We start from the raw sequence: 15,865 nt of genomic DNA, 5'->3' as shown, positions 1-15,865 counted from the left end.
GATGGGACATCATTCCTCCAACTGACGCCACTGATGGGGCATAATTTCTTCCACTAACACCATCGACGGGGCACTATGGCTCTGGCTAAAACCAATGATGGCCATTGTTCACTCCCACTGGCCACAGTCTGGCCTCCCTAAACCCTGAAGGACAGTAGACTGGCCCCTTGTTTAGAAAGTTTGGAGACCCCTGTAGCATGCTATCCATTTGGCTTACTGCAATATTATGAAAGTTCTAGCCGACCCCCCTGAACATTCTCCAGGCCTTTGGCTACTGCCTAGGTTGCCTTGTGGCTGATCCAGTTCTTCCAGTCTGTAGAACCACCCAAAACCTCTGTGAAAGGCCTTTACTGAGAGATATGTAGAGGATATGATTGGGTGATTGGGTTCAGAAAGTCATCCCTGACCAGGAGCGGACTGACAACACATGGGGCTCCTGGGCAATAGGGGATCATGGGGCCCCTGTGTCCTTGCCCAAACTCAAAAAAGCCTATGAAAAGGGTATCAGGGGCATCTCATGGGGCCCCCTACTGACCCCGGGCCCTTGGGCAGTGCCCGAGTTTCCAAATGGTCAGTCTGCCCCTGACTTCAACACTTCAAGTTGTCATTGGGCCATCCGGAGATGCCGGGGCTGAAGCCACTTCTCACATCTCAGCCACTTTGAGCTGCACGGTGTGCAGTCGTTCCTTCCCTGTGAAGTCAGAACTCCGGATCCACATACAAGAAAACACCGAAGGGGCGCACGGCAGCCTGAAAACCCGCACTGACCACGACTGCACTGCTCTGCACGGCTTCAATGCAACATCGGAATCATTTCACATTTTGTTTTCTATGAATATGGGTCATGTGATACATTTATACAAACAGTAGACTATGCCTGGAAGTGACAGTTGTCTGTATTCCTCTCTTGTAGAGTTCCGCCGTTTGCTGCTGTCACAAACAATGGAACAAAGCACTGTTTGGCCAGCCGAGTGAGACTCCTATTTGCCGAGACACATGAGGGTCTGTTGACAACGTGTTTGACCCCAAAAAAAAAAACAACAGAAAAGCATGTTTTGAAGTGACACAGTAACACAGCTGTGAGTGTCATGCACTGCCTCCCTCCAGCGGCCAACAAGACAAAGCACTGTGGCTTAACCACCACTATCCTCGAAAAACACCGAATCCCAGGTGCATGGAGGAGGGCGGGGCCTGGGTACAGCTGTGCCAAAGGGGGTCAGTTGCTCTCCCCTCTCTCATTGGCTGTCAGGCTCAGCGTAGTCATTTGAATTCTGGTAGGAATGATAAATAAAAGCTCACAACTTTCTCTGACAGACAGAAAAAAGTGACATTTGTTATCCCAGACTGAGATTTTGAGTGATACTTCTGTACGAGACGAGACAGGCAGGTAACATCATCTCTCTGTTCATTATTTACACGCTGTCAGTGGAGCCCAACCACCTTGTCTATTACCTGGCAAGAGGTGCTTGTCCAGGACATGCGACCAGCCACGGACCTGCAGAAATGCAGTAGGGTTGCAACCAGGGGCGGACTGACCATTTGGGAGCTCGTGCACTGCCCGAGGGCCCGGGGTCAGTAGGGGGCCCCATGAGATGCCCCTAGTACCTTTCATAGACTTTTTGGATGTTGTTTGAGTGTGGGCAAGGACACAGGGGCCCCATGATCCCCTATTGCCTGGGGGCCCCATGAGTTGTCAGTCCACCCCTGGTTGTAACCTGGCAGGTATTGCACCAGCCTGGTTGGTAGAAAAAAATTTATTAGAAAGAAAAAATGACAAGGCTGGTATTTTTACCCAGAAAAGGCGGTGTGCTTATTCTGTTGTCTCTGGTATTGACTATCGCTATCCCTGCAATTATATCCATTAGGGAAAAAATTGTTTTGGTTGGGGTTTTGCTTTAAATGGGACACATTATTACGTATTTTATTATAATTTTTGTAACTAATTTAAAAAAAATATGATTATTATTATTATTATTGGGTTTTTTTAATCACACTAATGAACACAATAATAATAATTATTATTATTATGAGTATTATTTTTATTCAGTTATTACTATTATTATTATTTGTAGTATTATTATTGTTTTTACATATTTGTATTATTGTTATTGGTTTTAATAATTACACTAATGAAAATAATAATTATTATTATGAGTATTATTTTTATTTAGTTATTACTATTATTATTATTTGTAGTATTATTATTGTTTTTAAATATTTGTATTATTGTTATTGATTTTAATAATCACACTAATGAAAATAATAATAATAATTATTATTATTATGAGTATTATTTTTATTCAGTTATTATTATTATTATTTGTAGTATTATTGTTTTTTAAATATTATTATTATTGTTATTGATTTTAATAATCACACTAATAAATATAATAATAATAATAATGGGCAGCACAGTGGCTAAATGGTTATCACTTCCGCCTGGCAGTACTAGGGTCGTTTTTTCAAATCCCAACCACAGCACCACCTGCCTGGAGTTTGCATGTTCTCCCTTTGCCTGCGTGGGTTTCCTCCGGGTACTCGGGTTTCCTCCGGGTACTCCGGTTTTCTCCCACACTCCAAAGACATGCTGGTAGGTAAATTGGATCCTGTCTAAATTGTCCCTAGTATTTGTATGTATGAATGTGAGTTAGGGACCTTAGATTGTACGCCCCTTGAGGGTTAGGGACTGATGTGAATGTACTATATATATGTAAAGTGCTGCGTAAATTGACTGCGCTATATAAGTACCTGAAATAAATAAATAAATAAATAATTGTAACCTCTAACTCTAACTTTCCTCTTGTACCAAATTGTATTGTAACTGTAATGTCTACCTTCATTTTGTAAAGTGCTGCGCAAAGTGTTGGCGCTATATAGATCCTGTATTATAATAATAATAATAATTATTAGTATTATTTTTATTCAGTTAATATTATTATTATTTGTAGTATTATTGTTTTTTAATATTATTATTATTGTTATTGATTTTAATAATCAAGCTAATGAACATAATAATAATAATAATTATTATTATTAGTATTATTATTATTAGTATTATTATTTTTATTCAGTAATATTATTATTATTTGTAGTATTGTTGCTTTTTAATATTATTTTTATTGTTATTGATTTTAATAATCACACTAATGAACATAATAATAATAATAATAATAATAATGGGCAGCACAGTGGCTAAATGTTTATTATGATCATCTGTATTATTTTTATTCAGTTATTATTATTATTTGTATTATTATCACCATCATCATTATTATTGTTGTTGTTATCATGTTGGTTTTGTTGGTAATCACACTAATTAAAATTATAACTATTATTATTAATATTGTTATTTTTACTAGTAGCAATATTATTATAATTATTATTATCTTATTATTATCATTATTGTTGGTAATCACACTAATTAAAATGATATCTATTATTATTAATATTGTTATTTTTACTAGTAGCAATATTATTATAATTATTATCTTATTATTATCATTATTGTTTTTTTTTGTTAGTAATCACACTAATTAAAATGATATCTATTATTCTCAATATTATTATAATTATTATCTTATTATTATCATTATTGTTGTTTTTGCTTGTAATCACACGTATACATACATATGCACTTCACATCTTATATCTTACCATCTAACTCTTATGAATTGCATATCACATGCAGTTCAATCCACTTAGCTGTAATGATCATTATCTGCAATAACGCTCTTTATTTTCAGCAATGGGACTAAAAATAACATATACATTAGCTAAGTGATAAAAGTCTATAGCATGGCAAACAAACAGGTGTTTCATGTTATATCCTTACATTTTGTAATATAATTAGCTGGAATTTAGTGGCTGTGGAGAATGCAGAGTTTTTTCCACTTCTGAAGTTTTTAAATTATATCATTCTTAGAATTATGTTACAAAAAAAAAGCAGCTGGCCAGTAAATAAAATAAGAATGGTTGCCAATGTTTTAATAGGGGAAAAAAAATCTAAATCACAGCATTATTACCCAGAAAAGGTGGCAAATATATTCTGCCATTGCTAGTATTGTGTATTGCTACCTTTGACATCCCACAGACTCCCAGTACCTGTCTGTATGTAGGCTTGCTGCAAAAGGATACATGCAACCGCGCAAGGTCAGTTAATTAGTTATTACTTATTAAAATGGGTCAGTCACCTATGAAATAATATCACAGTGTCCTAAAGCAGACTGAAACACAGCAGAAGCTGCTCTTATGTCCTGAATCTGTCCTGCTATTGCCAACTAAAGAGCAGTATAAAACGAAGGGTGTTAAAGCCTTTTATATAAGTCTCTGTACAGAGATGGGCAGGTGCCGATCACACAGCTCTGTGCATGAATTTAGTCAAAATAAGTTTTTCATATTACTTTTTAACATCATTTCTACTTCATAAAAAAACTCTTACTTTAAATTGTGAACTACTGCATGTCTGAGCAGTCTTTGTGATCTGTGATCCCTTGGAAAATACGCTACCTTATTATTCACTAGGGTTTTTCTACGCTGGCACTCTTTTTTCTTTTTCTTTTCTTTTCTTTTCCTTTTCATTTCTTTTTCTTTTCCTTTTCCTTTTCTTTTTCTTTTCTTTTTCCTTTCCTTTTCCTTTCCTTTGTCTTTTCTTTTCCTTTCCTTTCCTTTTCTTTTACTTTTTTTTTTTTTCTTTTCCTTTCCTTTTCTTTAACTTTGCGTAGGTAATTTTTGTGATTTGTGATCCCTTGGAAAATATGCTACCCTATTATTCACTAGGGTTTTTCTACGCTGTCCCTTTTTTTCTTTTCTTTTCCTTCTCACAATATAGATATTATGATACCTCCATAGAGTGCACCATGTACAGTGTTTTATAGAAATTCCTCTTTAACTTTGATCTTTGTGTAGGTCATTTTTGTGATCTCTGATCCCTTGGAAAATACATTACCTTATTATTCACTAGGGTTTTCTACGCTGACACTTTTTTCTTTTCTTTTTCTTTTTCCTTTCCTTTCCTTTCCCTTTTCTTTTTTTACTTTTCTTTTTCTTTTCTTTTCTTTTCTTTTTACTTTCTTTTTTTATTTTCTTTTTCTTTTCTTTTCCTTTTCTTTTCTTTTTCTTTCTCACAATATAGATATTATGATACCTCCATAGAGTGCACCATGTACAGTGTTTTATAGAAATTCCTCTTTGAATTTGATCTTTGTGTAGGTAATTTTTGTGATCTCTGATCCCTTGCAAAATACGCTAACTTATTATTCACTAGGGTTTTCTATGCTGACACTCTTTTTTCTTTTTTTTTTCTTTTTCCTTTCCTTTCCTTTCCTTTTCTTTCCTTTCCCTTTCCTTTCCTTTTCTTTTTTTTCTTTTCTTTATCTTTTTCTTTTTCTTTTCTTTTCCTTTTCTTTTCTTTTCTTTTTCTTTCTCATAATATAGATATTATGATACCTCCATAGAGTGCACCATGTACAGTGTTTTATAGAAATTCCTCTTTAACTTTGTCTTTGCGTAGGTAATTATTAAGACTGATCCAGTATATTCTCATTCACACAACATTGGGTGGATTTCTGGATATGGTTAAACCACTTTGTAAAACTGACATGAAGGACAAATTGCAGCCTTGTTGTGAACTCTGCAGGTAGTGTTCCTATAACCACTTTGCAATGCCCTGCCCTCTAATTTTGAAGTTTGAACTGATCCATCGGATTCAGTACACAATTGTAGACCCAGAGCTTAGACCCACTTGTCAATCCTGAAAACTAGCACAGAGTTAATGAGGTCTATGGGTTTTGGCATTAGCATATTGGAACACACTAGCAGCAAAGTTTTCTTAGCATGTCAAAAAAACCTTTATAAATGCAAGGTTTTAGAACATGTCAAACAAACCGTCATGAAGGCAATATAGGACAAAAAGTTTCCTTGCTCTGAACTCTGGAGGTAGTATTTGAATAACTAGACTGCAATGACCTGCCCACTAGTTTTAGAGTGTGAACTGATCCATTGGGTTCTGACCCCAAACGCCAAGTGCCTGAAAACTAGTATAGAGTTACAGAAGTTTGGGTTTTGGCTTCAGCACATTGGAATAGACTGGCAGCAAAGTGTTTATAACATGTCAAACAAATCTTTATGAAGGCTAGGTAGACTCCAAGTTAAATTTCAAAAACAAATTGAAAAACATGTAGATGTGCTGCTCAGAGTTTATTAATATTTGTTTTTTTTTACATTTCAGCAATCAAAAACATGGATTTTCCTTTGGTCTGTGGGCCATGGGATTCAGTATCCACCAAAATGCATCAGCCATACAGGAAATTCTCTGACTGGAAGTTTAAGCTGTTTCGGGTGAAATCTTTGGAAAAGTCCCCCTCGCAAGAGGAACAAGATGATACTGGAGTATCCTGCAACAGCTCCCAGGAGACATCACCTTATTTTGATGTCAGCTCAGATGACCTTAGTCTGGAGACTTTATCACAATCACCTTCAGAATGCATAAGTCATGAAGAAAGCATGATGGACAATGACTCAGAGTCAAAAAGAATGGCAGTAGATGCTCACATGGCTATTTTGCAACACCTGTGCCGTGTTTGTGGTGTTTCTTTTAAATTGGATAAACAGAGCAGACAATATCCAGTCCACGGGCCCGTGGACGATGAAACTCAAGATGTCCTAAGACGGAGAGAGAGGAAAGCCACCTCTTGGCCTGAACTTATCTCCAAGGTTTTCAAAGTTGACGTCAGGGGTGACTTGGACACCATTCATCCAACGCGCTTCTGTCATAACTGCTGGACTATCATGCATCAGAAGTTCACCAATACCTCCAGTGAGGTTTATTTCCCTCACAATAAAGTTGTAGAGTGGAAGTCTCACTCGACCACATGCGAAGTTTGCAATTCCTCCAAAGCCTGGGGAAAAAGAAAAGGAGGACTTCTCCAGAATTCATTCCTGCCTAAAAAACGCAAAATCAGCATAGAGCATGGAAAAAAGAACAAAAATGGAAATACCACATCGTTCTGGAAAAACAGTAAAGCTCTGAATCAGATAAAAGCTAACTGCAAGAAAATCCACCTTGATGCCAATCTCCTGGTTGTGGACTATCCTTCTGACTTTGTCAAATCGCTGACTTGCCAGGTGTGTGAACATATTCTGTCTGATCCAGTGCAAACTGCTTGCAAGCACCTTTTCTGCAGGAACTGCATTCTTAAGTATATCAAGATCATGGGCTGTTATTGCCCAGCCTGCAGGTACACATGCTTCCCAACTGACCTTACAACACCAGTAAAATCTTATCTGAATATTTTAAATTCCTTGGTGCTAAAATGTACAGTGGCTGGGTGTGATGAAGAGGTCTGTCTTGGAAAATACTCTCACCACATCTCCAAACATAAGGAGATTAAAGGTAAAGAAGCCTATGCTCATATCAACAAAGGTGGTCGCCCCAGACAACATCTGCTGTCGCTGACAAGGAGAGCTCAAAAACACCGTCTTAGAGAGCTAAAGATGCAAGTAAAGGCCTTTTCTGACAAAGAAGAAGGGGGAGATGTTAAATCAGTTTGCTTGACTCTCTTTCTGCTGGCCCTAAGAGCAAGGAATGAGCACCGGCAAGCAGATGAGTTAGAGGCCATCATGGAAGGCAGAGGAGCAGGTCTTCACCCTGCTGTTTGTCTTGCAATAAGAGTAAACACCTTCCTGAGCTGCAGCCAGTACCACAAAATGTACAGAACAGTAAAAGCCACAACTGGTCGTCAGATCTTTCAGCCACTCCATGCTCTCAGAAATGCAGAGAAGGCCTTGCTGCCAGGGTATCATCCTTTTGAATGGATGCCTCCTCTGAAGAATGTCTCTACCAGTACAGACGTTGGCATCATTGATGGCCTTTCAGGACTGAATCGTTCTGTTGATGAATACCCAGTGGAAGCTATTTCTAAAAGGTTTAGGTATGATTCAGCCTTAGTTTCAACTCTAAAAGACATGGAAGAGGATATTCTTGAAGGCTTAAAATCTCAGGATTTGGAGGAATACTTAAGTGGTCCTTTTACTGTGATAATCAAAGAGTCTTGTGATGGAATGGGAGATGTCAGCGAGAAGCATGGCAGTGGTCCTGCAGTTCCTGAGAAAGCAGTACGTTTCTCATTCACAATCATGAACATCAGCGTTCCCAACAACAGTGGGTCTGTTAGAATCTTTGAAGAAGCCAAACCAAACTCTGAACTTTGCTGCAAACCTCTATGTCTAATGCTTGCTGATGAATCAGACCATGAAACTCTTACAGCCATCTTGAGTCCTTTGATAGCTGAGAGAGAAGCCATGAAATCCAGTGAACTCATGTTGGAGATTGGGGGGATCCTCAGAAGTTTCAAATTTATCTTTCGTGGAACAGGGTATGATGAGAAGCTTGTGAGAGAAGTAGAAGGGCTGGAAGCCTCAGGCTCTATCTATATTTGTACCCTCTGTGATGCTACTCGCCTGGAAGCTTCTCAGAACTTAGTCTTCCACTCTATAACCAGAAGTCATTCTGAGAACTTGCAGCGCTATGAGACATGGAGAGCCAACCCTCATCATGAATCTGTTGATGAGCTTCGTGACAGAGTGAAAGGAGTTTCAGCAAAGCCATTTATTGAAACCCTTCCGTCCATTGATGCCTTACATTGTGACATTGGAAATGCAGCTGAATTTTACCGGATATTTCAGCTAGAAATAGGGGAGGTCTACAAAAATCCCAATGCAACCAAAGAAGAGAGAAAGAAATGGCAAACAATACTTGACAAACACCTTAGAAAGAAAATGAACCTAAAACCAATAATGAGAATGAATGGAAACTTTGCCCGGAGGCTCATGGCTAAGGAGACTGTAGAAGCAGTATGTGAATTAGTGCAATGTGAAGAGAGACAACTGGCACTTAAAGAACTAATGGACTTGTACCTCAAAATGAAACCAGTGTGGCGCTCTTCATGCCCAGCCAAAGAATGCCCTGAACTTCTATGCCAATATAGTTATCATTCTCAACGTTTTGCAGAACTTTTGTCCACAAAGTTCAAGTACAGATATGCGGGCAAGATTACCAACTATTTTCACAAAACCCTTGCCCACGTTCCAGAGATCATTGAACGCGATGGCTCCATTGGAGCCTGGGCCAGCGAAGGAAATGAGTCTGGCAACAAGTTATTCAGACGTTTCCGAAAAATGAATGCTCGTCAGTCCAAAATATATGAGATGGAAGATGTGTTGAAGCATCACTGGCTGTACACCTCCAAATATCTGCAGAAGTTTATGAATGCCCATATTAATCTGAAGCATCAAGGTTTTACAGTAGATATAGATCCTCAGGCAACACAAGAGGAAAGTTTAGATTGTTGTACTGATAATTTAGATTCAATGGAATTCTGATTTCATCAGTCAGACATCTATACGTTCGTTTTATGTTCTGCCTAGAGTTAACCAGGTGTTCCTTTTATGGAGGCCTAGCAGCCTAAAGTTAAGAGCCAGTGATACTCCTTTTGGATAGCAATAAGGAATATGAGTGATAGTTTTCAAAGGGTTCCGAGAGTTAACAGAAGAGTTCTGAGTAGCTTACATAGAACATCAGGCTCCAGAGCAACGTTATCTGTCTTGGCTTTTGTGCAGGTGAAGGGACTTTTATAGATTTTGGTCCTTACCAGCAGTGTGTTTGTTTAATATTGAATAAGTATCATCAATATAGCAAACTCAAAGTGCTTTTAATGTTTGTGAAGAGGAAAATGAATCGGTAATACTAAACGTCCTGTTTTAATTGCAGTATTGAAAGCGATCATTGTTCCACTTTGATGATTAAGAATGTAGGTGTTAAGGACAAGTGAGAGGGGTTTTACTTTATTTAAAAATAAATAAAAATTAAGTATTAGCAAGCAGTAAGAGCAACATTTTAGTTCTTTTCTGTAAGCAATAATGACCTCGTGGCTAAACATTACTACTGTTATAGCTGATTTCCTCTCACTTCCTGTTGTATATAAAGAATTGGAAGTTAAGGCAAATCTCCCAAATAGAACACAAAAAGGGGTTTTTAACTATTCCACACTCTAGCTAAAAAAAACAACCAAAACATTGACAAATAGACCCGGGGCGGACTGACAAACTCCAGGCAGGTGGTGCCGTGGTTGAGATTTGAACCAAAGACCCTAGTACTGCCAGGTGGAAGTGCTAACCATTTAGCCACTGTGCAATATTGTACATTCACATCTGTCCCTGACCTTCAAGGGGTGTACAGGGGCAGACTGACAACTCATGGGGCCCCTGGGCAATAGGGGATCATGGGTCCCTGTGTCCTTGCCTAAACTAAAAAAAGCCTATAAAAAAGGTACCAGGGGCATCTCATGGGGCCCCCTACTGACCCCAGGCCCCCGGGCAGTGCCCGAGTTTCCAAATGGTCAGTCTGTCCCTGAATAGACCCCAATGTCTCCCAAATAGAACACAAAAATTACTACTGTTATAGCTGATTTCCTCTCACTTCCTGTTGTGTATAAAGAATTGGAAGTCAAGGCAAATCTCCAAAATAGAACACAAAAAGGGGTTTTTAACTATTCCACACTCTAGCTAAAAAAAACTCCCAAAACATTGACAAATAGACCCAGGGGCAGACTGACAACTCATGGGGCCCCTGGGCAATAGGGGATCATGGGGCCCCTGAGTCCTTGCCCAAACTCAAAAAAGCCTTTGAAAAAGGTACCAGGGGCATCTCATGGGGCCCCCTACTGACCCCAGGCCCTCGGGCAGTGCCCGCGTTTCCAAATGGTCAGTCTGCCCCTGAATAGACCCCAATGTCTCCCAAATAGAACACAAAAATTACTACTGTTATAGCTGATTTCCTCTCACTTCCTGTTGTGTATAAAGAATTGGAAGTCAAGGCAAATCTCCCAAATAGAACACAAAAAGGGGTTTTTAACTATTCCACACTCTAGCTAAAACCCCCCCCCCCAAAACATTGATAAATAGACCCCAATGTTTCTCATTTTTGATTTTTTAAGATCCTAAGGTATATATTCATCCTTAATAATGACATTAAAGGAGCAGAGCTTTAGTAAGATACTTTATTATAACAAGAGGTCATGTGGACTGATAATGGTTCTGACAGATTTTTTTTTTATATAATTTAGTTTATATTGTAGGATTTATTTGAAGACTTTCATGTGGAGCCTCTGTAGGTACAGTACTTGATACTTTCTTTGATCTTTGAGATGATTTTTTAAACTGTTCAAACAGTTTCAAACAGTAGAACTGATCATGCCAACATTCTGTGCACAGGGATACGGTGCTAAATCTTTTTCAAAGTAATGTTTTAATGCATTTATATTTTAAATCTATTTTAATGCATTTATATTTTTAATCTATTGTAACGCGTTTATATTTTTAATATATTTTAAAGTTATAATTGAGACTTTTTTTTATAAAATATAAATATTTTTAGACTCGGTCCATTTAATGCATTTATATTTGAAATCTATTTTAATGCATTTACATTTTAAATCTATTTTAATGCATTAATATTTTCAATATATTTTCAATATTTTACATTTATAATTGAGACATGTTTTATACAATATAAGTATTTTTATACTTGGTCCATTTAATGCATTTATATTTTAAATATATTTGACTGCATTTATATTTTCAATAATTTTTAAATATTTTACATTTATAATTGAGAGGTTTTTATACAATATAGATATTTCTAGCCTCAGTCCATTTCAGTCTTTAAGGGCTATGATGTGCAGTATTTCATAGCAGTATTTCATCAGCACTGAACACTGAGAATGATGAAAGATATAAGCTGACTGGTGGTTGCTGGTTTCTGAAATGTTACATCCAAAAGTGGATAATAGTGGAAAGTATTTTTTTTTTCATTTAAAGTGTATGGAAACCTTAACAATGAACTTTTCTTACTTGTTTCCTTTTGATTCGTTAAATATATGATTAAAATGTTTTGTTCTATATATTCGATAAGTGCATTACAGATGTTAATGGATTCAAAATTATTTTAAATATGTGAAACAATACATTTTCCATTTATATGGAATTGCCACTTTACATTTTTCATAAATGTATTTGTTTTACAAATAGGAAATATTGTTTATGTGCACATCATTGGAATACAGCTTTACCTTCATTTTTGTTTTTGAATTTTTACAATTCAAAAAAATTATTTTTCTTATGTACGTAATATTTTTCTACCTCAAATCCCCTTACACTGAAATTTGAATTTCTGGTGGTTTCCCACCAGCTGTTAGATTTCACCATAAGGTTTCAGTTAGTGGTAAGGGAGGAGGTGGCATTTTCTATGGGAATTGCTACCTTTTTTTTTCGTAACTGTCAACTAGAAACCTCAGTCACTTCGCAGTGTGAGACGTTATTTAGACGTTATTTGAATATATATGTATTTTTAAAGACGTTTTACCTCAATATGTTACTTTATAGTTAGAATTTGCACTTTGTGTTAGGCATTCTATCTCAGGATTTTTTGGACTTTTTTTTAGAAAAAGAAGCGATTTTGACTTTGATTTTTGTACCTGTTATTTTTTTGTGGAAGTACTTTAACTGTGATTTTAATTATTTGATATGTTGTTGATGAAATAAACACAAAAAATTGTATAAAACCAAAATATGTTCTGTTTTCAATTTTCTATTTTAGGTTGCTTATTGGTGCACATTGAAGCAATGTTTTGGTAGTGCGTGCACAGATAAAAATATTGAGGTTGATTTATTAAAGTAACTGTTCCCGTTGCAAAATAAATGTTCATTGAGCTTAGTAAATAAGATGAAGCAGTGTTCACTTAAATCAAAAATACTCTGCTAGCAAAAATAGTTTTTTAAACGTTCTTTGGCTTTCCAAAATGAAAAAAAAATTGACCCTATTTACTTAGCTAAGTGAAAGTACACTTTTTTGTTAAGCAGGGTCTGAATTATATTTTTTTCCCCTAGGCCAGCTACCTGGTACCATCTTCACCCTCTTCTCAGGGGCGGACTGACCATTTGGAAACTCGGGCACTGCCCGAGGGCCCGGGGTCAGTAGGGGGCCCCATGAGATGCCCCTGGTACCTTTTTCATAGGCTTTTTTGAGTTTGGGCAAGGACACAGGGGCCCCATGATCCCCTATTGCCCAGGGGCACCATGAGTTGTCAGTCCGCCCCTGCCTCTTCCCCAACAAATGTTGAATACTTCTCAATACTCAACACTAGCACACACAGGACACATGACATGTTACACATAAAAGAAACAATAGTACACATAATGGTTTAACCACTTGCCGACTGCACTATAGCCGAAATACGGATACAGCGTGATCATCCAGTTCTGGGAGGGCGTCTATAGACATTCAAGACCCCGCCCTGTCAGTGCCCTTGGGGTACGCATTGGGTGCGCTCTGTGATCACTGTGTCTTTTGGACACAGCTGATCACATATCAAGATAAAGGGCCAATCACAACGCAGCCTCATCAGTGCCCATTAGTGCAGCCCCATCAGCGCCCAACAGTGCAGCCTCATCAGTGCCCAACAGTGCAACCTCATCAGTGCCCATCAGTGCTGTCTCATCAGTGCCCATCAGTGCAGCCTCATCAGTGCCCATCAGTAACGCCTCATCAGTGCCCATCAGTAACGCCTCATCAGTGCCCATCAGTGACGCCTCATCAGTGCAGCCTCATCAGTGCCTATTAGTGCAGCCTATCAGTGCCCATCAATGCAACCTCATAAAGGGCCAATCAAAGCGTAGCCTCATCAGTGCCCATTAGTGAAGCCTCATCAGTGCTCAACAGTGCAGCCCCATCAGTACCCAACAGTGCAGCCTCATCAGTGCCCATCTGTGCAGCCTCATCAGTGCCCATCAGTAACGCCTCATCAGTGCCCATCAGTGACACCTCATCAGTGCAGCTTCATCAGTGCCCATCAGTGCAGCTTTATCAGTGCCCATCAATGCAACTTCATCAGAGTACATCAATGAATAAGAAAAATTACTTGTTTGCAACATTTTATAACAGAAACGAAGAAAAACATTTTTTCCCCAAAATTTTCAGTCTTTTTTTTCATTTGTTTAGCAAAAAAAAAAAAACCCCAGTGTTGATTAAATACCACTAAAAGAAAACTCTATCTGTCCAAAAAAAAAAGATAAAAATTTGATATGGGTACTGTGTGCTTTGCAGAGAGATAGAAAGCAGCTTGTCCCTGCTGACAGGAGAGAGATCTGTATTGTTTACACATAGATCTCTCCCATCAGATTTTCTGCCAATCACGAGTGCCGGCCATGAATCGCTGGCCAGGACCCGGTGATTGACATCTCCGGCCGCGCTGCCCTACCCAGAAATGCAAAGTCATGTAAGTATACATGATTTTGCACAGCGTGGCCACCCTGTAGCAGTATATCTGCTATAGGGCGGTCCTTAAATGGTTGAAAAAAAGCCACGTCCAAAGCATTTCGGCAATTTGAACACACTTCGTCACCAGGGAGTATGTAATATGTAACCTAAAAATTGACTGGACTCAAAAAGATATTTATATATGCAGAATCAGGAATCAGATATGATCACTATATAAAGTGCTGATGATATTATCTGGTTCTCTATATCAAAATAGAAACAATATCCTATTAAGTCCAGTCAATCTTGAATTTACATTATACGTAAGCCCAGATGAAGGGAGAGTGTTCAAACCACTGAAATACATTGGAATCGGCTTTGTTTTTTTAACAAAATATTTGATTAAAACAGTTTTTTGGACTCTGTGATCACTGGTGTGGTGACTTTACTATTTTCTTCAAATTTGAACTTCTCTATTGAGTATTTGGTGTTGGGGGTATTATGAGTATGTGAGCAGCTTCATCGAAGCAAGTAAGCTTAATTATTAAAATGGTCATTCACAGCATCAGTTGTCAAAAATAGGAGATCCTGTGCCTCTTATGCAGGTATCCAGCAATAATAATGTGACAGGGGTTCTAACCCTTCTCTACTCTATCCAAAAAAAAAAAGGCTTTGGTTTCAACTGAGCTTTTTGTTGAGTTCCTGAAATTAAGTAAAAAAGAAAAAAAAGAGAGTTAAATATGTTGACCTTATATCAGCTGTTGTATGACAATTTTCTTCACAATGTTTGAAATACATTGCATTTTTATTCCATTTTTGTATTATTATTTTTAATAAAAAACTAAAAATCACTTTTGTATGGAGCTGTTTTTGTAAAAAAAAAAAAAAGAATGATGGAGTGATAAGCTTTTAATTTATCCTGCACCTAAAAAAATGCGGCAGGGGTACGGTGGAGTTGGCTGTTTTTTAGGGGGAGTTCAAAGTTGACCACCCCATGTTATAGAAAGGTCCATAGTTACAACATCCAAAGGATTATGGGAAAGGATACAAAGGTGGCTAAATTGGTTCAACTGTTTTTTTTCTTTATTTCAGTCTTCTCTCTAAAAAAAAACAAACTGTGATATCCCAGTGACACTAGCAGGGGCGGACTGACCATTTGGAAACTCGGGCACTGCCCAAGGGCCTGGGGTCAGTAGGGGGCCCCATGAGATGCCCCTGGTACCTTTTTCATAGGCTTTTTTGAGTTTGGGCAAGGACACAGGGGCCCCATGATCTTCTATTGCCCGGGGCCCCATGAGTTGTCAGTCCACCCCTGGACACTAGTGACATAGCTAAGCAGAAATAATGTACAGTGATTGTGTGCTGCTCTCTTGATGCTCACGTAGCATGCATAGGAACAATAGAAAAAACAAGTTAGAACAAAAAATTAGCTGAAGGAAGAAGAATGAAGAGACTAAAAAGAACAAAATAGGGTTTCATTGTAAGTCCAGGCAAAACATTTTAATTTTAGTCAATGGCAAGAACAAACCAGAGCTACTGTCAGGTTTTGACTCC

At 37.9% G+C, this 15,865-nt stretch overlaps 1 protein-coding gene across 1 annotated transcript; it reads left to right on the top strand.

Annotated features, from left to right (window-relative positions):
• Positions 1-1,324: 1,324 nt before the first annotated feature.
• Positions 1,325-15,162, top strand: RAG1 (recombination activating 1). Its single transcript, XM_089677339.1, has 2 exons — positions 1,325-1,387; positions 6,227-15,162. The coding sequence occupies exon 2, from the start codon at positions 6,238-6,240 to the stop codon at positions 9,376-9,378; it is 3,141 nt and encodes a 1,046-aa protein (XP_089533465.1). The 5' UTR covers positions 1,325-1,387; positions 6,227-6,237; the 3' UTR covers positions 9,379-15,162.
• Positions 15,163-15,865: the final 703 nt, after the last annotated feature.

Source organism: Staurois parvus, unplaced genomic scaffold, assembly GCF_062004578.1.
Source record: "Staurois parvus isolate SC_StPar_1 unplaced genomic scaffold, SC_StPar_1.0 ptg000184l, whole genome shotgun sequence".
Lineage (NCBI taxonomy): Eukaryota > Metazoa > Chordata > Amphibia > Anura > Ranidae > Staurois > Staurois parvus.
This window is presented reverse-complemented; position numbering and strand designations above follow the sequence as displayed.